A 20,770-nucleotide genomic window follows, 5' to 3' on the forward strand; every position below is an offset into this window, starting at 1 on the left:
ATAGAGGATTTACTTTTGGTGAGGAGAGGAGAGCCTTGCCTCTAGATATATAATCACCTTTTGGACCATGGATGGAGGCCTGTTTGGAAGAGCTCATGTGATGGATAAAATCAAGACTGTTCGATGAAGAATGGGCAGGTAAGACGTGCCTTTACACACAGACATCTCTCCACTTGCAGGTATTTTCTGATGGGGAAAAAATGATCTGCAACAGTTGTGTGATTGATGCAGTGCAGATTTCTGCAGATTCACATTAGGCTCTTATTGATTTTGTGAAAATCAAACTAAATTTCATACGCTTTGTGCGGAAAAATAAAGATTTTGCATCATGAATATGAGTTTAAGCATGAATAGAGGAATAAATTACAATTAAATTATTATTATCATTATTATTATTTGAAAGAAAATAAATCTTTTATCATTTATGTTTGATTCATGTTAGATTTTTGGATTTTAACAAACTAAACTAAAAAAATAAACATGTTTTAAATCTTGGAAGCGTAAATATTCTTCTTCAGTCTGTGGCATCTTTCATTTCAGTCTTTTCATGGGATTTTGCCAGCGGTCCTTTATCATGCAGATAAAATGAGCCTGCTCCAACTTTTGGAGCATGAAATGCTGCGGAGCTTCACTTCATGTTTTGTGTTTTGCAAAATTTATAGTGTTTCTCTCGGCTCTCTGTGATAAAAGCTTCCCATATTCACTCCGTGTCATCCTGCATGCTGACTAAAATCTACCACGCACGCTGTCCTCCTCAGCCTCAGCGGGTTTTTGCTGCACAAACACACACACAGCTTATATTTAGTCTTTTGTATTTCCTCAGTTTGGATCTAATGCACCAGAACAGACTGCAGGTTCATGCCAGGATATCTGAAGCATGACATTTTCAAGGCATTTCTACATTTTAGCATTCAGTTCCTCAACAACACAGAAGCACTTCACTCAATTATTATTACTATTGTTAATATTCAAGATCCCAAGTCTCTGAGGATCCCAAGCCTGTCGGTCCAAATTACAAGGAAGTGTAGAAAGACTGATCCCAAGCACATCCAGGATTTTTCATCTTAGGTTGTAACCGTTTAAAACTGCATGTTGTACTTAAATATTTCACAGCGACGTGGCTTCACTGAAGTGACGGAGCAAACAGAAATACAAAATATTAAACATTGTGGGGGAGAAAAGATGATGATATGATTGATCCAGCTTTATCTCTGAAGAGTATTATGAATTTAAAAAGAATACTGGGGAGATAAAGATCAGAGGAGGTGGATGGTGATAGTAGTTTGACAGTGTTTCCAGACTGAGACTGTGGGGTTTATACGTACTGTACTGTCACTGTGGTGAGATGATGATCGGCCCTTAAAGCCCCCTGTCGGACTGCCCTCAGGTGCCAAAGGTAGAGGGAGTGGCCTGCTGTCAGTACCTCTGCAGGTCATCATCATGACATCAGAGGCCCACTCGTCCCATCAGTGCTGCTGGCTCGGGTCACCATCCAGATACCAACCATGGCTTCAGCTGACGTGGGTGCTGCTGCTGGGTATCAGCCCGGGCTCGTGGGCCCAGCAGGGCACCCAGCCCCAGTCCATCAAAATCGAGGGTGACATCACCTTGGGCGGGCTGTTCCCCGTGCACTCTCGGGGACCTGCCGGGGTGCCCTGCGGGGAGGTCAAGAAAGAAAAGGGGATCCACCGTTTGGAGGCCATGCTGTACGCCTTGGACCAGATCAACAGCGACCCGGACCTGCTGCCTAACATCACCCTGGGGGCCAGGATCCTGGACACCTGCTCCAGAGACACCTACGCCCTGGAGCAGTCGCTCACCTTCGTCCAGGCCCTCATCCAGAAGGACACGTCAGATGTGCGCTGCTCAAACGGAGAGCCTCCCATCATCCCCAAACCAGAGAGGGTGGTGGGGGTGATCGGGGCGTCTGGCAGCTCGGTGTCCATCCTGGTGGCCAACGTGCTCCGACTGTTTGCCGTGAGTTTTCTTTCATCACCTCCCTTCATTAAACACCGAAAGGGCAAAATATTTGGGTCAGCTCCTCTTTTCAGTAAGTAAGCTGATGGGGTGAGTCCAGGTGAAAGCCATTATCCCGTAATCTGTTCACAAAGGAGGAAAAAGAGGCACAGGAGTTAAAGCAGTGGTTCCCAAACTGGAGTTCAGCAACAAGATAAACCTGAGGAGGTCACAACATGAGAACAGGGACAGGAAAAATCTAAAAATCTAAAAAGTGACACCAGATTTTTGATATAGATGCTTATTCTGCTCGTTCTCTGCTCAACTCAAACTTAATTTCGTGACTTTCAAAATAAGAGTCAAACCAGCGACACGTCACAAATAATTCAAGATTGTACGTGTTTAGTTTTGAACATCTTGTAATGGTGTCAGAGGCCAGCTGTGCTCAGAAACATCTGACGTAGGCTCACAGCGCAAACTGAACTTTTATCTTCTATTTATTGACCCTACTTGTTCACGTTTGTACTGTTAACTTCACTCGATTATAATCTAGTTAAAGTCCATTCTTAGATGACGAACTATCAGGACTATTCTCTTGCCTGCTCCTCAAATGTAACAACATGTTTTTTTACTGATTGATGATATTGAAGGTATCACCTTATTGCTGCTGTTTGCTGCAGACACATGTTCAGCACACGTAACCTGCTGGGATTTCTGAAAGGAAGAATCATTTGAATGAGTTTCTGTATTGACGGCAGGTACACTTAACAGGATTTTGAATCCATTGTCACGGAGGACCTCCGCAGGCTAATCCGTGTTATGTGTTCACTGCACAGTTTTTTTTTTTTTTGCACACTGACAGACAATTGACCTTTGATAATTGATTACACTGCTTATAGCGATGATGGGATATTGAGTCTGTGTAAATCCCACATTATGCCATGTTCTCATCGACTTACCGGCATAGCCTGCCAGAAATCTAGAAAAGTCTAAAAATAAACACTGGCCTGGGCCCAAATTGGCCACATTAGTTTGACATAATAAAAAGACCTTTCTGTTAGCCTGGATGCTACTCACTGCAGCATTCTTCACAGTTAGGACGATGAGTTAAGAGCCAAGGAGGGGCAGCTTGCATACAGGGCAGATGTTAACTACAGAATTATAGATCCCAGCGTCCACTAAGCCCCTCTCAGCAGCTCAGGACCCTGGGCTGAAAATAGAGCATCAGGGCAGCGGGATGACATTGGTTCTAGGATAACAGCAACTTGTAGCCTGGACGGTGTGGAGTAGATTTAGCTAAATGGTGTGTTTCCTCCTACTGTCCATATGTGCTGCCCTCCGGACCGTGGATGCATCTAGAATGATGTTTGCTTTACATCGAACATCTGCTCCCGGCCAGAGCAGGAGATGCCCCACACACACACACACACACACACACACAGAGTACTGTTATTATTTAGGCTTTTTTGTTGTTGTTGTTGCAATAAACTGCACATGCAGCTCATATTACATAATCAGTGCTTTACCACTATTTGTATCATTCGAGTTCCATCTTTCGTCTGTAAACCTGCAAGCACAGCGTTCAGTGAATTCACTTCCTGCACAAAACATTTCGAGAAATTCACGGCTGAAACGTTGAGCTCATTACTCGATCAACAGATGATTAACTGATTATCAGTCGGCCATCTTAAGTTTGAGGATTTGCTGCCCTTTTTCTCTGTTACATCATCCCAAACTAAACATGTTTGGGTTTTGTGCTGCTGGTCATCACTTTGGCATTTTATAGATTAGATTTAAAAAAAAAAAAAATCTCTATCCTAATATAATACAATCATTATTGACTTTGGCCTATTTATACTCATCATGTATTCAGTATCATCCAATATTTCAATAATGTCTATAATCTGAATCATAGCATCCACTGACTGTGCAGTTAAAATTCCTTTTCTCAGACCTGATTTCCACAAGCCATTACAAAAATAAACCATTCATCCCCTCTATTGAATTTCCCCGAGCCTGTCAGGACACGTTTTACGCTTTTGTTAGTTAAAGTTATCCTTGGATGCTGGAATATGTCGAACAGCTTCAGTCCTGTATTGATGGATCTCAGCAGAGCCGGTTTGTAAGAGGATACTTGTGTTACTGATACGGCTCATTGATTTCCCAGAGTGAATTGGTGCAGATGCTTCCACAGGATTATTTTGGAGAGGATTATGTGTCGTCTTGTTCATTACAAATCTGTATCCAAACAAGTGAATGACTTCGCTGGCGATGACACAGACTCCTTCAACACACACTGACGGCACGTGGGACTCGCCCAGACTTGTCAAACAGAGACGGGAAGGACTTTTGCTTTGATGGGGGGGGGGGAGAGTTCACCCACAGTTAAAGAGGTGGTCTGCGACACGCGGGCTGACCGGTAAACTCGAGCTTTACGGGGTTAAAACGCTGCAGCAAACTGAAGCTGCATGTGGCCATCAGAATTAAATATATTGTATGGCTTACAGCTGAGAAACGCTAGCCTTTTTCTAGTCTCTTGATCTCTGTCTCTCCCTCTGTGCTTAACGTAATTTGACTAAAACCCCTTTAATCCTTCTAGATAATCTGTGAAATGGTTCTCTCGCTCCTCTCTCCTTCTCCCTTCACTACCCCTTGTGTCTACCTTTCTCTCCTCGTCCCCTCCGGAGGGCCCGGCGCTAAGCCACGCTGGTGGACCGGCATTAGCAGGGTCAGGGTTGAGACTGTCGACATAAACTGTGTCATTAAAGAAGTAGCACACCAGTAAATTAATCTTCTCATCTATTTTTTTTTTTTTTTTCCTCAAACAAATGCTTTTACAGCTGTGGTTCCAACCATCTGTATTTCACTGTGACGTTATATCCTCACCACAGACCAGCTCTGGGCAGATCGCACTGTGAAGTTGCCTCACTTCTGAGAATTACTGAGAACGCTCTCTATGATAGTCCAATTTTGGGATTTTAATGCACTACAACTTGTCAGTATTAATGCGGAAGGCCTCCATTTAGACCCTGTTAAGGTTTTGTCTGTGCGTAAGTGGCGCATCATCCTTTGACATGGATCACTGCCTCCTCTAGTCATTCATTTTACCATTCATAGCATATATTGGCCCAGTAATTTCCACCTGACCCGTCCTTTTGTCTCAGATCCCCCAGATCAGCTACGCCTCCACGGCCCCGGAGCTGAGCGACAACAGCCGCTACGAGTTCTTCTCCCGCGTGGTGCCTCCTGACTCCTACCAGGCACAGGCCATGGTGGACATCGTCAAAGCCATGGGCTGGAACTACGTCTCCACCCTGGCCTCCGAGGGCAACTACGGAGAGAGTGGTGTGGACGCTTTCCTCCAGATATCCAGAGAAGCAGGTTGTGTGTCCGACCGTTCTAAATGTGAATTCGCTGCTGTGACAATAGGGGATTACTGCGTTGTTCTCACTCATTAAAAGACTAAAATAGGAGACACAAATCCTTTAACGCACGAGAACTAGCAGGACAAACAGACGATCACCACATCAGATGGGTTTAAAAGCTGCAATGATGTTACAAAGGATCAGATTTCAGATCATCAGAAAGCACACACACACACACCGTACATCAATAATTGACAATGTTGGAAAGATTCCTGCTACACCAGCATGTTGGTGCGTTCAGTCCACTTTGCTCCGGTGGAGACATCTTAACAGCTGTGAAATTTTGCTGAGCCGTTCATTATCCCCACAGGATGTATCCCAGTGTCAAGTCTGGATGATAACCATAGATATGCAGCTCTAACGAGATCTGTAAATGTTGTGTCTTCATCGTGTGTGCTTTGTCATTGTGAAGTGCTCATCCTAAACCATCTAGAGTTTCCATCAAGACAAAATCGAAACCCTGATGATCCCTGACTAATAACTAATGATGGACTTGTAAAATGTTTAGCATGTTAACCATCTTAGTTTAGTGTGTTAGCATGCTAGCATTTGCAGGTATCAAGTCATAAATGTACGTTTTGAACAAACTGAAACGTTGACCTCATGTTTGTGTAACATCTCCATATTCTATATAATCCTTTGACCCAATAATATACTTTTAAATATTCAGTTATGATACAGATTAGTATTCCAACATGTCCCCAATGTGTCCGAACAGGGGGGCTGTGTATTGCACAGTCCATAAAGATCCCCAGAGAGCCCAAACCGGGGGAGTTTGAGAAGATCATCAACAGACTGATGGAGACCTCAAATGCTCGAGGGGTCATCATCTTTGCCAACGAGGACGACATCAAGTGAGTGAAGCGCATTAAGACAATCACACTGAGCCGCTGGCAGAGGAGGGACGTAGTGAGTGTGTGATGATCTGTTCTCTTTCAGACGGGTGTTGCAGACTGCCAAAAAGGCCAACCTGACCGGCCACTTCCTGTTTGTCGGCTCCGACAGCTGGGGGGCCAAAAGCTCCCCTATTCAAGACCAGGAGGACGTGGCCGAGGGTGCCGTCACCATCCTGCCCAAAAGAGCCTCTATTGATGGTAGGGCCTCTAACGGACGGGAGCGATAGGAACACAGTAGCCTGCGACTTATGACGTTGATAGATGAGTCTAATACCACTGCAACACATAAGGGAAATGAATGATGTATGATAAGTCTGCTGCTGATATTTCCGTCCTGTCACTATAAATTGAGTCACAGCCACATCTCACTGTGCAAACGTTTGTGTTTTGTTAGCTGAATGATTACTGGAATGCTGATATCAGTCTGATCACTGTGGCTTCAAATCAAGCGGCACTATTTTCATTGAAAATCTGGTTTGTGCAACGATTCAGGGTTCGACCAGTATTTCGCGTCGAGATCTCTGGAAAACAACAGAAGAAACATGTGGTTCGCTGAATTCTGGGAGGACGACTTCAAGTGCAAGCTCACCCGCCCTGGCATAAAGTACGAACTCGGTAGAAGGAAATGTACAGGTGAGCAGGCCACAGTTCAACAGGGAAGTCCTTGAAAATGAAATTGAGTCCTGTGTTTGCGCGAGTCTTTTCATCGTTGCCACATTTGACACTGTTGCCATCTGCCAGGTGAAGAAAGAATCAGTCGAGACTCTCAGTACGAACAGGAGGGCAAGGTGCAGTTTGTGATCGATGCCGTGTACGCCATGGCCCACGCCTTGCACAGCATGCACATAGACTTGTGTCCCGGCTACATGGGGGTCTGCGATAAGATGGATCCTGTGGAGGGAAGGATGCTGCTCCAATACATTCGCTCCGTCAACTTCAACGGTGAGCTTTTGACTTTTTTTTTTTCTTCCTCTGTTTAGGTTCAAAACATTTCGTTTCTTTGATGAGAAAAACCCCTAAGTAATGGAGATTTATGTTGCCACACTCATTGCTTTTCCGCCGCAGAAGGTTTGAAAAGATCGCCAATTTAAAAAAGAAAACAGCAGAAGGGAGGTCAGCTTGAACTCAGAAGCCTTGAGATGTTCCTGCTAATGTACCTAGCTGCAGAACACGGTGCATTTCTTCAATGTACGTCCCCTCCCTAGGGCTGCCTCCTTGCTCTTCCCTATACACAACGCTCCCGCTTTTCATTCTCGTCTTTCATAAAAAAAGTCACAGTTTGGAAAAAGAAAAAGAAAAAAAAAATGTGTTCCATGAAAGCATCCTATTTACCGCTCCCCTCTTGCTGGATGACCTTGGCTTGTATGGAAGATTTTCTGATTGAGCGCCTGCAGGGACCCGAGAGGAACATTCAATCACGTTAGGGCAGCAGAGCAGAGTGCACTGAAAGACTGTACGCGTGGAGGAGAGCCTTCACTAAAGAGCATCCTGCACTCAGTTTTCACATGACTGCACAGGACAGAAGAAAGCAAACACAAGCTGTATTCAACGGCATGTGGGTGTTTTCTCTCTCCGTCTCCAGCTGGGAGAGCTTGAATTCTTCATCCCGTCTTTTTTTTTTTTTGTTTTTTGATAGTATGCAGGTTATTAAAACTCTTGTTTCCATCAAACAGGCAGCGCAGGAACTGGAGTGATGTTCAATGAGAACGGAGACGCTCCTGGTCGTTATGACATCTTCCAGTACCAGCTGTCCAACGTCAGCAACCCCGGATACAAGGTTATCGGCCAGTGGACAAACCACCTCCGACTCAACGTAAATATCTGTGACACGAGTTCAACTGCTACTAATAGTTTGACATTTATCCAGGTAGCTTTAGCTTAGCATAAAGACTGCACACTGGGAGAACAGCTCTGTCCAAAGGTAACCAGCAATGAAACTCAATTATTAATAGGCTGCATCTTGTTCACTGCATAAAAAACAAAAGCAAAACTGCCGCTTTTTTTTTTTTTTTTTTATTTACTGAGGGTTATGTGTCAGACTTTGTTTCCTGGCAAGGTGCAGTAACTTCCTGGATTTAGCGGTTTCCTTCTCTCCAGTCTTTAAGTTAAGCTCCAGTCTAAGATAAGTTAACCAGCTGCTGGTACATAGTTAACACACACACACACACACACACACAGTGGTGCTGATCTTCTCAGCTAACGTCCAGAAGGAAAGCAACAGAGCAAATTTCCCCCAAACTATTTAAACTATTTCTACTTACTTATTTCTCTCTGTGCGTTTTAATTAATCTTCTATGTTGTGTTAACTCACACTTTGTTTTAACTGCAAGAAAATCTAGGATTTTTATTAAGGTACACAAGGATCCCCAAGTCGATTTCATCCACAGACAATTCAAATAACCGTTTCCTTAACAACGCGGACAAACAGAGATTCAGGAAACATTAATTCATGCAGTTCTACTGTTAATGGAAGGTAAGAATAAAAGAAAAATGTGGAGACGTCAATGGCTGATAGACGCAGACTTTATCAGCTTTGCAGCTTCACTTTTGTAACACAGCGTCTCAAAACAGTGCCATGCCAGTTTCAGCCACAACATGTAAACTACCAGTCCAGTATTTGCTCAAATGAGTCTGGGCCGACCAGCTTGTGGCCTTTTAGACTAGACTTCATGAGTAGCAGACGATGTTTGTGTGTTTGTTCATCCACTCTAGTCGGAGGAGATGCAGTGGTCAGGTGGTGACAAAAAGATCCCGGAGTCGGTGTGCAGTTTTCCGTGTGAATCCGGGGAGAGGAAGAAGATGGTGAAGGGGGTTCCCTGCTGCTGGCACTGTGAGCTCTGCGATGGCTACCAGTACCTGCTGGACGAGTTCTCCTGCGACATGTGCCCCTTCGACATGAGGCCCTTTAAGAACCGCACAGGCTGCCGGCCCACGCCCATCATCAAGCTGGAGTGGAGCTCACCCTGGGCCATCATCCCCGTCTTCCTGGCCATCCTGGGCATCCTGGCCACCAGCGGAGTCATCGTCACCTTCATCCGCTTCAACGACACGCCCATCGTCCGAGCCTCCGGCAGAGAGCTCAGCTACGTGCTGCTGACAGGCATCTTCCTCATCTACTTCATCACCTTCCTCATGATAGCCGAGCCCAGCGTGGCCGTGTGCGCCTTCCGCAGGCTGCTGCTGGGCCTCGGCATGTGCATCAGCTACTCCGCCATGCTCACCAAGACCAACAGGATCTACCGGATCTTCGAACAGGGCAAGAAGTCGGTCACGCCCCCGAAATTCATCAGCCCCACCTCTCAGCTGATCATCACCTTCATACTCATCTCAGTGCAGGTATGGTGTGGACGCTTCTTTCACGCCATCATCACCCAGATCCTTCGCAAGCACTATGACCAACGCTGCTTCCTTTGCAGGTATTCGCGGTGTTCATCTGGTTTGGCGTGATGCCACCCCACACCATCATCGACTACGAAGAGCAGAAGCCCCCGAACCCGGAGTTCGCCCGCGGGATCCTCAAGTGTGACATGTCCGACCTGTCCCTCATCTTATGTCTGAGCTACAGTATCGTGCTGATGATCACCTGCACCGTGTACGCCATCAAGAGCAGAGGAGTCCCCGAGACCTTCAACGAGGCCAAACCCATCGGCTTCACCATGTACACCACCTGCATCGTCTGGCTGGCCTTCGTGCCCATCTTCTTCGGCACGGCGCAGTCAACAGAGAAGGTGGGAAATTCAACATATTTATCAGAAATAACTGGCCAGATCTCATTTCAGAGGGACATTACAAGTCATTATTCACTTTCTCTGTGGAGTTTGCATGTTCTCTCTGTGCTCCAGGTGCTCCGGCGTCCTCCCACAGTCCAAAGACATGCAGGTTTGGTGAATTGGTGACTCTAAATTGCCCGTAGGTGTGCCCCGCCTCTCACCCAGTGTCAGCTGGGATTGGCTCCAGCCCCCACTGCGACCCTGAAGGGTAGACGGTGTAGACAGTGCATGGATGGATGGTCTTCTAAAATCTATGATGTTGTCACAGACTGAACCACACAACAGTACACAGACTAGTTAACCCTGGTGGGGTTGTGGGAGGGGGTAATACAATAATGGCCCAACACAGCTTGACTTTCTCCACCCTGATGCCCCTCTGACATCCATCACTGCTAGTTAAACGCAGCTCCAACTAATAAATTATACCATTAAATCATTACATTTGAACACTTTTATACATTCAAACTTCACTAAAATCATGAATGAAGGACTTTTACTTAGAGTAGAGTAGATATAACTACTTTTAAAAAATGGATTGCAACCCCAATAAACTCATCTGCAGATTATTTTATTGACTTTAAAGTGGGAGTCTGGTTAAAAAGCCAGAGGTGAGATATTTTATCTTCCATCAGATAAGATTAAAAACAGTAATATTAACCAGCACGTGTTCTGCAGCCGTTCAGTTAATTTCTAAATAATTTAAGCTTTTTATCTCCAATAAAAATATTATTTAGAAGTTAAAAAGTTTAATTGCTGCACAATTAGATCTTGAGTTAGTAGCAGCACAGTCTTCTCCTCACAGTAATTTAATTTTTATTCACGCTGATGGGAGTGTTTTGACTCACAATTACGCAACACACAGTAATAGTAAGGGAGTAAATGGATCCCACTGATGCTCCAAAGTGAAATCTGAGGTTGCTGCTGTCATATCATCTATCCTGCTTCCTGCTGTACGCACAGGACATCCTGCCTCCACTGTACTGAAGGTTTAATTTAGCTTGTGGGCTATTTCTGCCGTCCAAAAGTACGAGACTGTTGGGGGAATATTGGAAAAAACAGAGCTACGCTTTGACTAATAGAGAGCCGTATTATGAATCAGTCAGGCTGAAACGATTAAAGCCCGAGGTGCTTTCAAAGTCTTTTCACCTCCTCCGAATGGAAATGAAGTGAAAAGGGGAGGGAGGAAAAGAAAGGAGGTCAAATGAGCTGTGGGACGGTAGGAGCAGACCAATTCAGCCATCCCATTCAATTAATCATCACTTAGAAAAAAGAGCTAAATATAGAGACTAACTTTTGTCTGGCGCTCAGAAGTCTCGGCTGTTATCCTCCCATCATATGTCCGACCACGTGTGGGAGGCGATTTACCTTCTCCTCGTCTGTATTTACATCCAGGAGACCCATTCATTGCCCTGCTCGGCTCCCTCGGGCCGAGCGCATGAATACAATCCACTCTGCGCTCATAAATCGCCACATCTCCTTTTAGAAACGGAGAGGAAGTGATAAAAGAAAGTATACTGTGTGGACATCAGCCTGTGAGATCTGCTGCTGAGGATAGTGTACAATTTATGACTTATTTATGGCACAAATATATCTTATTTATGGCACATATGTCGTGACTTATTTATGACCTGTACGGTTTGCTTGAATAATGAGTTCATAATTTATTGGAGGCACATCTCAGGAGAAGTCACTTCTCATTATTACTGTTGGATTTGCAATAGGAGAAGGAGAACAGTGAGGAGAGACGTGGTCAAAGCCCATAAATAGAGCCTCCTCTCCTGACTACATATACCAGGTTATAAATCATTCATCGAGGGGGGGGAAAGCATTTCCTCCCGTGCTTTGAAATGAAAATGGTAAAGACAGCCTGTGAGGTGAAGCAGCCGCGCACCTGACTCACTGCTGTGTCCAGCTCTGTGTCTCACCTGCCGTGTCTCTGCCGCAGATGTTCATCCAGACCACCACCCTCACCGTGTCGATGAGCCTGAGCGCCACCGTGTCCCTGGGCATGCTCTACATCCCCAAGGTCTACGTGATCATCTTCCACCCGGAGCAGAACGTCCAGAAGCGAAAGCGCAGCTTCAAAGCCGTGGTGCAGGCGGCCACCGTGTCCACACACCTGTCCCAGAAGTCCAACGACAAACAGAACGGAGAGTCCAAGATCGAGCCGGACAGGTCGCAGTGAAACAAAACGAAAAAGCATTTATTTTAGTTTGGGCTGGATTGTTTTTTTTGTTTTTTTTATTCTCTCCTCTTTAATTAAGGATGAACCACCAGCAAAGACGTTCCTGGATGTTGTTTCTTCTCACACTTACTTAGATAACTCAGATCTACTAAACCTGGAATGAAGCACAAAAGGAAAAACCGAAATGCTCCCCCCCCACCACCCCCATCCCCACCCCCCTTTTTAAAAAACAGACAAACTTTTTAGCACACTTTAACAAGAACTGGAGGGTTATCTTCTTTTCTAACAGCATCCACATATACAGCTCAACTTGACAAAGAGGTATTATTAGTTTTAACTTTCCCTGGGAAATGCTGTTTAGGACACAAAAAAAGAAAAGAAAAAAAAAAAAAAAAAAAGAAGTTAAGCCTAAAATGGCGACCTTTCCCCTACAGGAAGATGTACATGTATGTGGAATCCCGCTGAGCCCGTGAAGCATTATTGTCTCCTGGCTCCAAAAGCACTGCATGGATTATGTGTTTCATGTGTACTGGAAGGTTTTGTAACATTGAGTGAACGGGGTGTCGTGACTTTTCTTCTCGTTGCACTGGAAGGAACAAGCTTTTAAAAAAAAATGCAACCACCGTATCCTGCTACTATTTCTGCAACCAAGTCCCCCTGGGAAGGTAGAATTAATCACTTTAGTGTAATCACTCACAGCAGAATCAGTCAACGTCCAATCACTAATGCGACAGAGCATTTTATGTAAGTTAGCGTTGTGAATGCAGTTATTGTGGAACAAGCTGGCTGTCGGTGTGGAAACTGTAAACTCAAGGCTGAACAAAACAGGATAGGAGTGATTGGGAGCAGGATATTTACTGTGTGTTCTACCTGGTGCTCTCACATCACAGGCATTTCCCCATATTGTTAGACAAAATATATCTCACAGAGGAGCTGCTTCTGCGTTCGTGCATGTGAACCTCATCAGAAAGCTCCACAACAACATCATCATCATCATCATCAGCTGTATTTGATTCATTTTGTGCCATGAAAGGTCCTCCATCACTCCAAGATCTCATTTCTGCAATAATTATGTTTCATTTAACGGGTTTAACTCCCCGACTTGCCAGTTTCTGATTCGCTCTTGACTCTTTGTTACTTGATCAACGTACAAACTCAGGTTTTACTGAAGGCGTTTTAAATAAGGTTTTTTTCCTCGAGGATTCTCTTCTATACTGGCGCAGCCTTTTCAACACATCCAACGGATTCGGCAGTTACCACGTGCACCGGGTTTTCCCTCCAAGTGCAGGAGGGCCGTGAGATTCATGTCCTCCTGAGTGTGTGTGTGTGTGTGTGTGTGTGTGTGTGTATGTGTGTGTGAGAGAAAACACTGCTTGTACTGCCCCCTGCAGGAGAGCACACCTCAGTGAAATGTTTGTGAATAAAAGCACAGTGAAGAGGGAACTGTTTGTAGACCCCAAAAAAAAACCTTAATAAAAAAAAATATTGTTTATTATTTGAGCTGGTTTACATCTGAAGGGACCTTTAAAACTAAACATACCTACAGTACATCCACATGGAGGAATGTGGAGTATGTAGAAGAGATGCAGCAGTGGTATAACTAACACACACACACAGTATACACACACACACACAGTATACACACACACACAGTATACACACACACACACACATACAGAAGTCAACATAGCCACAAGAAGTGGTGGCTGGTTAATACACACAGTATACACACACACACACACAGTACACACACACACACACACAGTACACACACACACAGACACACAGACACAGTATACACACACACAGTACACGCACGCACACACAGTGCGCACACACACACACACACACACACACAGTGCACACACACACACACACACACACACAAATGAACAGCAGGTTTACAGATGTCACCAAAAGCTCAGCATCTGTTGTCAAGGAGGTCGTCAGTAATTCGCTTTTAAATAAAGTTCTATCACAAAGTCCCGTTTGGCGCCGAGAGGCAGAAGCGCTGCTTCTCTGTGCCGGAGCAGCACAAACACACCACCTCACACGTCCGGGGACGAGGGGGAGCGTTTACTCGAGGAAGCCGTCCAGAGTCAGGCAAGTTGCAATCTTGGTTGGAGGCCTGCTGACCTTTTTCCTTTTAGCCTTCATCAGCGGGCGAATCTCTGATAGAGGAGACTGGAGGGGAGTGAGCGGTAAAGGAAGAATACACTGAAAATATTATCCAAAACTTCATTATTATTCAAAGCATCACAAACCTAAATGTGACTGGTGTTACAAAGTTAAAATACAACAGTGGCATATCACCACTTTTAACTGCAAAGCTTTGTTGAATTGTTGATTGGTTAATTATGGCGTTCTACGGACCACTATGGGTGTAGTTCTAATAGCAGAGGGAATAAATTCATTTTTAAACCAATAAAATCATTTTTAAATCACCGAAAACAATTTTAAAATCATTATTTTACGTCAAAGTATTGATTTCATTAGTACGAAGGTGTGCAATGATGAACAGGAAGTGGCATCAGAGTAGCATTAGTAGCACTATTAGTCTCACCACAGCTACAATGAATAGTCTTCAGTGATACAATCCACCAAACATCTGTTTGACAAATCGAGTCCACATGACAGAGAAAAGGATACAGGTTGGATGAATTTGGTGCGTCCTCCTAAACCATCGTAACCAGTTTTCACCTGAGACAATAAGACGTTTCCTTTGATTAAACCGATAAAAAAAAAGGACACACGAGTCATTATAATGTCGTGCGGTGGACGTCTGTGCGGTACGTACAGCTCCGGGCTTCCTCTGAGGGTCCAACATGCTGCCGAAAGTCTTCTTTCTGAAGAGCAGGGAGTTCCTGAAGAAAGGATCCATGGATCCATCCTCATCTCGAGCCTGAGGCGAGACAAGCTAGTGAGACACGTGTGCTCCTACTTTGACTTCGACACTTTTGACGTTCACACTCACCTTGCTCCGAGATGAACTTTTCTCGTTGTGTTTGAGCGTAGATGACCTGAAAAAGAAAGCGTTTAAACGTTTAAAGGCCGTTCTCTTTAATTCCATCCTCTCTCTTTTTCTCCTGGATGGAAGAAACACAGGTATGAGCCTGAAAATGAGCCCGACAGCACCTTTAACATGCAAACACACAGTATTTGAGATGAACACAAGCGTTCCCTCGTGTACTACGTCAAACTCACGCCGGAGGAGGGTTAAGCTGCAGCTTCTTGGTCAGACTCTGCGTCAGCCTCTTGGCCACGTCATCTGGTGTGGTGACGTCATAAGTCATGTTGAGGTCAATGTCCTCGCCGTCTGCGGGGTGGTGGAGGCGAGACGGCTTCAGCTCCATGGGGGCGGGGCTGAAACAGAGACCGCACGAGTTAAAACCAGACATGACTTAGGTTTCCGCGGACGACGAGCTGCAGCGCGTGGACACTGTGGCGACACCTTTCAAAGACGAGCCGACTGAGGGCCTCATTCGTCCGCGTCGGGGTGCTCAGAGTCCTCTGAAGAAACTCCACTTTCTTCTTCAGACTCTGTGGACGGGAATCACAGGCAGGAGTCACAACCATGAATCTCTCTCTCTCTCTCTCATATCGAAATAGAAAGCGTATTTAGTGGATTTGCCTTACAGAGATCTCTTGGTCAGCATTGGACAGATCGTTCTGCAGAGACTTCATGTCCTCTTTCGTTTGCTTCACCTCCATTGAGGCCTTGTGCAACTAAAAACGACAGAACAAACTTTGATTAAGAGATTCCACACTGAGGAATCAGTTCTTCAGGGGGCCGTGACTCGCTAACACAAAGCTACCTTGTTGTTTGCAGAGAGCACTTCTCTCTTCAGCTTCTCGCACATGTCATTTGAAGACTTCAGGCTCCCCTTTAGATTATCGTACTCTCTAAATTAAAAAAAAAAAGGAAAGGAAGGGAGGACATGAATGCACAGTGAACGACGGGGATGCTTTTTCACGCTCTCGGGGCTCCTTACTTTTTGAGTGAGATGCAGTAGATGGAGAGCTGCTCCACCGCCGCCTGGCTGATGCCCATATCTGTGATCATGGACTCCACCTCGGCCCTCTGGCCCTGCAACAACACGTCCAGGCTGGAGGCCAGGCCGGCAGTATTAGTGCACAGAACTGATAAACCATTCATATTATAATATTAGGATAAACATCAAGAGTTCTGAGTGTCATATAATTATTGTTGTGATAAATCTTTAACTTACCACATTATTCTAGTTGAGGGAAATTAACAACAAATTCCTGTTTATATCCAAATTGGTGATTTTTTTCATGCACAAATTTAATTTATGAAAGTTTATGCAACCAAAACACCATCATCCTGTAAATACTGAGGTACTCAAGACCATCTAAGACATCTTTCACACTAAGTATAGTCTTAATATGGCTGCAGATACCTTTCAAAGGTTTTCATTTTGACCCTGAGTCTCCTGGCCTCCTCCTTGGCAGCATGAGCCTCGTTCTGTTGCGTCTCCAGATATGTCATCTGTTTCTGTGAGAAGTCAAAAAAAACATTATATTATTATTATGTTATTATCATACAAGTCAGGGTTAAGGCTCTGTTGATGCTGTTCTCCGACTCATTGAAACGGCACGTAAACCTGTACGCCAGGTGTCTTCTGAGTGCCTCGTGTCACTGTGATCCTTCACTTACTAATTTTCCTGTCGCTGCACCAAAGGTGAGCTGTATACACACAGTAGGCGCACAGAACGCTTTAAACAGTGGACATTTTACATTGACAGAGCTCACACTAAACATGCGACAAGGTCTGTCATGGTTCAAATTAACAAACGAGAAAGCGGCCGTGAAATTTGATTTTCTTGCAAGTCATGACAGGAATATAAGACAAGTGAAACACAGGAAGAACTGAGCTCCTATTTTCCCCTCTTTATGTTTGGCATCACTCTTTTTGGCATTAAATCTGATGTATTTGCCATAACGTGATTCATTCTGGCAAAGGCCTTGGATACATCAATAAATCACATAACTAAAGAGCAATTTTTATATTACGCCACTATTTCCTTTAGAGCATAACACACACATCAGTGCCATGTTCTCTTTTAAAGCTAAACTGATTACCAGAGGTGAGACCAAACATTTACAACCTTGTTAGCTTGTTTTTAATTATACACTACTCACTAAAAGTTAGGGATATTCGACTTTCAGGTGAAATATATGGAAAATGTAAAAAGTGAATGCTACAGTGATATTATATCATGAAAGTAGGGCATTTAAGTAGAAGAATGCAATGGTAGTTTTATTCATCTTAAACAATTTATTGAAAGAAAATCTACCAATAGTGGTAGGTATACCACAACAAAACATTTTCAGTGTCTCAATAAATTGGGACGTGGCCAAAGGACGTCCACTCCTCTCCTTTCTGTGACTCTTCCAGTCTCTGTATCACTGTTCCAACCTCCTGATGACACTCTGTGACCCTCTAAGCTCAGTGAACACCTCCGTCTGAGGACTTCCTGTTTGAAGCCTCCAGTGTTGAGGTGCTGCTGATCAACTGTTAGGTGTCGTCTTGGTCTCATGATGTCAGAATGTGAACAGCAGGATGAGGAGGACTGTTTAAATACCAATTCTAACTGAAGCAGGAAATGTATTGGTGGATTCATGGATCAAACCTGTTGTGAATGTTGCTGTTAAGCTTCTTGTTAGAGAACAGCAGCTGGTGCAGAAAGTACTGAGACACTGAACAGTTGGACATGTGCATTCAAAGGTTTAGAGAAGGTCACATTAAGTTCACCTGGAAAGGTTAGAATGCATTTTAGGTTCATCCTGAAATTTCACCTGAAAGCCGAATATCCCTAACTTTTTGTGAGTAGTGTATAATAAAAGGCATTTCAGAGACGATGAGGTATTAGTCAGTGTAGAAAATGCGGTTAAAGAACGGGCAGCTTACTCTGAGGGCAGAACAGAGCATCTCCTTCTCCATAACGTCTTTCCGCATACTGTCCAGGTCTCTCCTCTGCTTGTCCACCGTGTCCTTCAGACTGTCCACCGCCTTCTGTTTGTCCCGCCAGTCTCGCTCTGCAATTTGATCACACAGGCGATGAACGAGCGGTGCCCACTTTTGACAATCAAGCATCGCAGCGCGGCCGGGTTCCTTACCTTTACAGTTTAAAAGCACCTTCATTCGATCAAGCTCGTTCTGAAGGAGGGAGAAACATACGGTGAGAACAAAAAGCACCAGACTCGACGTGATGACAAAAAGGACCATCTGTAACATCTGTTGGTACCTGCAAGCTTTCCGGGTCTGCCGAGCCCCCCTCCTCTCCACCAATGTCAAAGTACAGCTTACTGATGATGTGTCTGGTGCTGACCTACACACAGAGAACAAAAGGTTGACCTCGGTTCACTCTGGGCTAGTTAGCAGCCAGGGGGGGGCGGTTGGCAGCGCAAGTTACTGTACCTGTTTTCTACATTGTGGGCAGGTTTTAGTGGGGGCCGTCTGAAACCACTGAAGAAGACTGTGAAGGGAAAAGAGAAGGGATCAGAACAGCTGTGTCAGAAGTGACATGTAGTTGAGGGGTTGACCATCGATATCAGGTTACCATTCATAGTGGAAAGTGTGTCCGCAGTGGATGGCAGCAACATCTCTGGAGTGATCGAAGAAATCTGAGCAGATCGTGCAATACGCTCGGATAGGCATCTTTCTGTCCCAAGGATCGCTCTGTAATGAATAATATGGAAAATTATTTCACAGTGTGCTGTGCTCCCTAAGCGCTACCCATTTTTAACCTTACAAGGCATGCTTTATATTTTACATATTTGTTTTAGTTTTGTTGCATGCAATATAATATTGTGTGTTTGTGTGTCTCTGTCATGTCGTGGGACTTGGCTGTTTTTCGGCTCTATCACAATGTCTGAGTAACACACAATAAAGCAAACAAACGAACCGATACTGGCATCAGTAGAACGGCAACTCCTGTGTTTTGCGTGGTAAAATTGCTAGTTTTGTAAATGGAGTCTGGTGGCTTTGATAAGAGTCTTATCACGGCTGTTTGTGGTCAAACCAAAAGGATCTCACAGGTCTATTTCTGTGGGAATCATATGGGAAACGTTGTTAGACACTAAAAATAACAACCTAAGCCTGCCAAGGGTAGAAACAAGCACCTTTGGTGGACGTATTGTGATGATTTGTTGCCCCAAAAGATTAACTATGATGTATTTTGCACCATTTAGAAGCCAAATCACGTATTTAAGAGATATACGACTGAAGCCATAAACATAAAAGTCATCATTTAATCGTGTCCGTGTGTGTAATGTACATAATATTGCTCAGGTGGAGCTGTAACGTCAGTTTTAGCTAACACGCACTCGTAATGTTCACATTCAGCTACGCTAACGCCACTTAGCTTTGGTTGACGTTAGCTTCCTTGTCAACAGTCGCCATACTTACAAAACCAAGACGTTTAGTTGCTGCGCAGACCCTCGCAGTGAAATCAAGCCTCCATAATCATCTAAAAGTGCGTGGAATCGGGCATTTTTAACGAGCTGAAGAGACTCTATCAGACAGAAAACTCCGCTAGCTAACAACGTTGAAAGCTGTTTCCGCGCTGCACGTTCAAACGTAAGGCCCGCCTCCAACGCTGCGTTCAGGTGCTGCTCGTAAATACGGTCTGTCAGGATTTAGGATGTTTATTGTGTACAAATGCACTCGTGTGAAATTCTTTGGCAAGGAGGCTATTTAAAGCAAAATAAATAAATAAGAATAGATATGCATAAATACAAATCATATATTAATAAAATAATAATAATAAAGGCACGTATGAAACTATTAAAACAATCAAAAGAATAAAGGATAACGTTTAAGAGATAAAATGAAACATGTATGGTGAGCAAATGTAAAAATACATTTTTAAAAAAAGCATATACAATCAATAATCAGATATTTATCATAATGTCATAATACATTTTCTCTTAAATGTTAATTTCAGAATTTAGAATCAGACTCAGCAAGTTTACACATGCAAGGAATTTGTTTTGGTATTTTGCTGTATAAAAATAAATATTGCGAGAGAAAACAAGAACATAAAAAGCAATACTGCAAGTCAATGAAATAAATTAAGAACGCAATATGTGAAATATATAGATAATATGTAAAATTGGTCTGTTTTTTTTAAATTAAAGAGCTGTAGTGTCACAGTTTGTACAGGGTTGTGCAAAATAGTGAACCATAAAATGTGCAAATGATTACAGGAGTGATTCTACACGTATTTGTCTATTTAAATTTAATTAATTTTTGCATGACATTGGTAGTTTTATACAGTTTTATTCTGTTACATATATAGTACAGTGTGTTCTCATTTCCAGTGTCTTCACAATTAGCAAGTAGCGTTATCTAATGTCCGGAGTGCTTTGAACGCACCAGCAGTATCAAATAAAGCAGTCAGCTAAATAACAGCACAAATTACTTAATACAACTTTCAACATGGAGCCACCACACTGATTCACAAATATTTCAAAAGTAACCGTCCAATTTATTTTTTTTATCTTATCCGATT

The 20,770-nt window shown here is 43.9% G+C and overlaps 2 protein-coding genes across 3 annotated transcripts; one reads left to right on the forward strand and one right to left on the reverse strand.

Moving 5' to 3' along the window:
- Positions 1 to 17: 17 nt before the first annotated feature.
- On the forward strand, positions 18 to 12,457 carry grm6b (glutamate receptor, metabotropic 6b). The gene is made up of 11 exons (XM_070838776.1): positions 18 to 138; positions 1,388 to 1,977; positions 5,121 to 5,337; positions 6,100 to 6,235; positions 6,321 to 6,475; positions 6,770 to 6,910; positions 7,019 to 7,219; positions 7,951 to 8,090; positions 8,990 to 9,613; positions 9,694 to 10,005; positions 11,993 to 12,457. The coding sequence occupies exons 2-11, from the start codon at positions 1,441 to 1,443 to the stop codon at positions 12,230 to 12,232; spliced, it is 2,703 nt and encodes a 900-aa protein (XP_070694877.1). The 5' UTR covers positions 18 to 138; positions 1,388 to 1,440; the 3' UTR covers positions 12,233 to 12,457.
- A 1,282-nt stretch (positions 12,458 to 13,739) lies between these two features.
- Positions 13,740 to 19,771, reverse strand: traip (TRAF-interacting protein). 2 transcript variants are annotated; one of them, XM_070848672.1, is made up of 16 exons: positions 19,666 to 19,771; positions 18,818 to 18,936; positions 18,676 to 18,733; positions 18,503 to 18,586; positions 18,375 to 18,414; positions 18,166 to 18,293; positions 16,654 to 16,748; positions 16,225 to 16,338; positions 16,048 to 16,135; positions 15,869 to 15,958; positions 15,684 to 15,772; positions 15,437 to 15,595; positions 15,207 to 15,252; positions 15,030 to 15,134; positions 14,882 to 14,932; positions 13,740 to 14,416 (listed from the first exon to the last, which is right to left on the reverse strand). In XM_070848672.1, exons 2-16 carry the CDS (start codon positions 18,913 to 18,915, stop codon positions 14,309 to 14,311), a joined length of 1,353 nt encoding a protein of 450 aa, XP_070704773.1. In that variant the 5' UTR covers positions 18,916 to 18,936; positions 19,666 to 19,771; the 3' UTR covers positions 13,740 to 14,308. The 2 variants fall into 2 exon arrangements, with proteins under 2 accessions (XP_070704773.1, XP_070704781.1); XM_070848680.1 differs by having other exon boundaries at positions 14,395 to 14,416; positions 14,882 to 14,952.
- Positions 19,772 to 20,770: the final 999 nt, after the last annotated feature.

Source organism: Pempheris klunzingeri, chromosome 2 (genome assembly GCF_042242105.1).
Source record: "Pempheris klunzingeri isolate RE-2024b chromosome 2, fPemKlu1.hap1, whole genome shotgun sequence".
Classification (NCBI taxonomy): Eukaryota; Metazoa; Chordata; class Actinopteri; order Acropomatiformes; family Pempheridae; genus Pempheris; species Pempheris klunzingeri.

Bases quoted from the DNA above. Each gene is read 5' to 3' on its own strand.
- traip (XM_070848672.1), bottom strand. From the start codon at position 18,915: ATGCCTATCCGAGCGTATTGCACGATCTGCTCAGATTTCTTCGATCAC. The intron at 18,587-18,675 runs GTACAGTAACTT...CTCTGTGTGTAG, and splicing joins GCCCACAATGTAGAAAACAG to GTCAGCACCAGACACATCAT. The intron at 15,596-15,683 runs GTGTCGCCACAG...TCTCTGTTTCAG, and splicing joins AGTCGGCTCGTCTTTGAAAG to CCCCGCCCCCATGGAGCTGA.
- grm6b (XM_070838776.1), top strand. From the start codon at position 1,441: ATGACATCAGAGGCCCACTCGTCCCATCAGTGCTGCTGGCTCGGGTCA. The intron at 6,476-6,769 runs GTAGGGCCTCTA...GCAACGATTCAG, and splicing joins CAAAAGAGCCTCTATTGATG to GGTTCGACCAGTATTTCGCG. The intron at 9,614-9,693 runs GTATGGTGTGGA...CTTCCTTTGCAG, and splicing joins TCATACTCATCTCAGTGCAG to GTATTCGCGGTGTTCATCTG.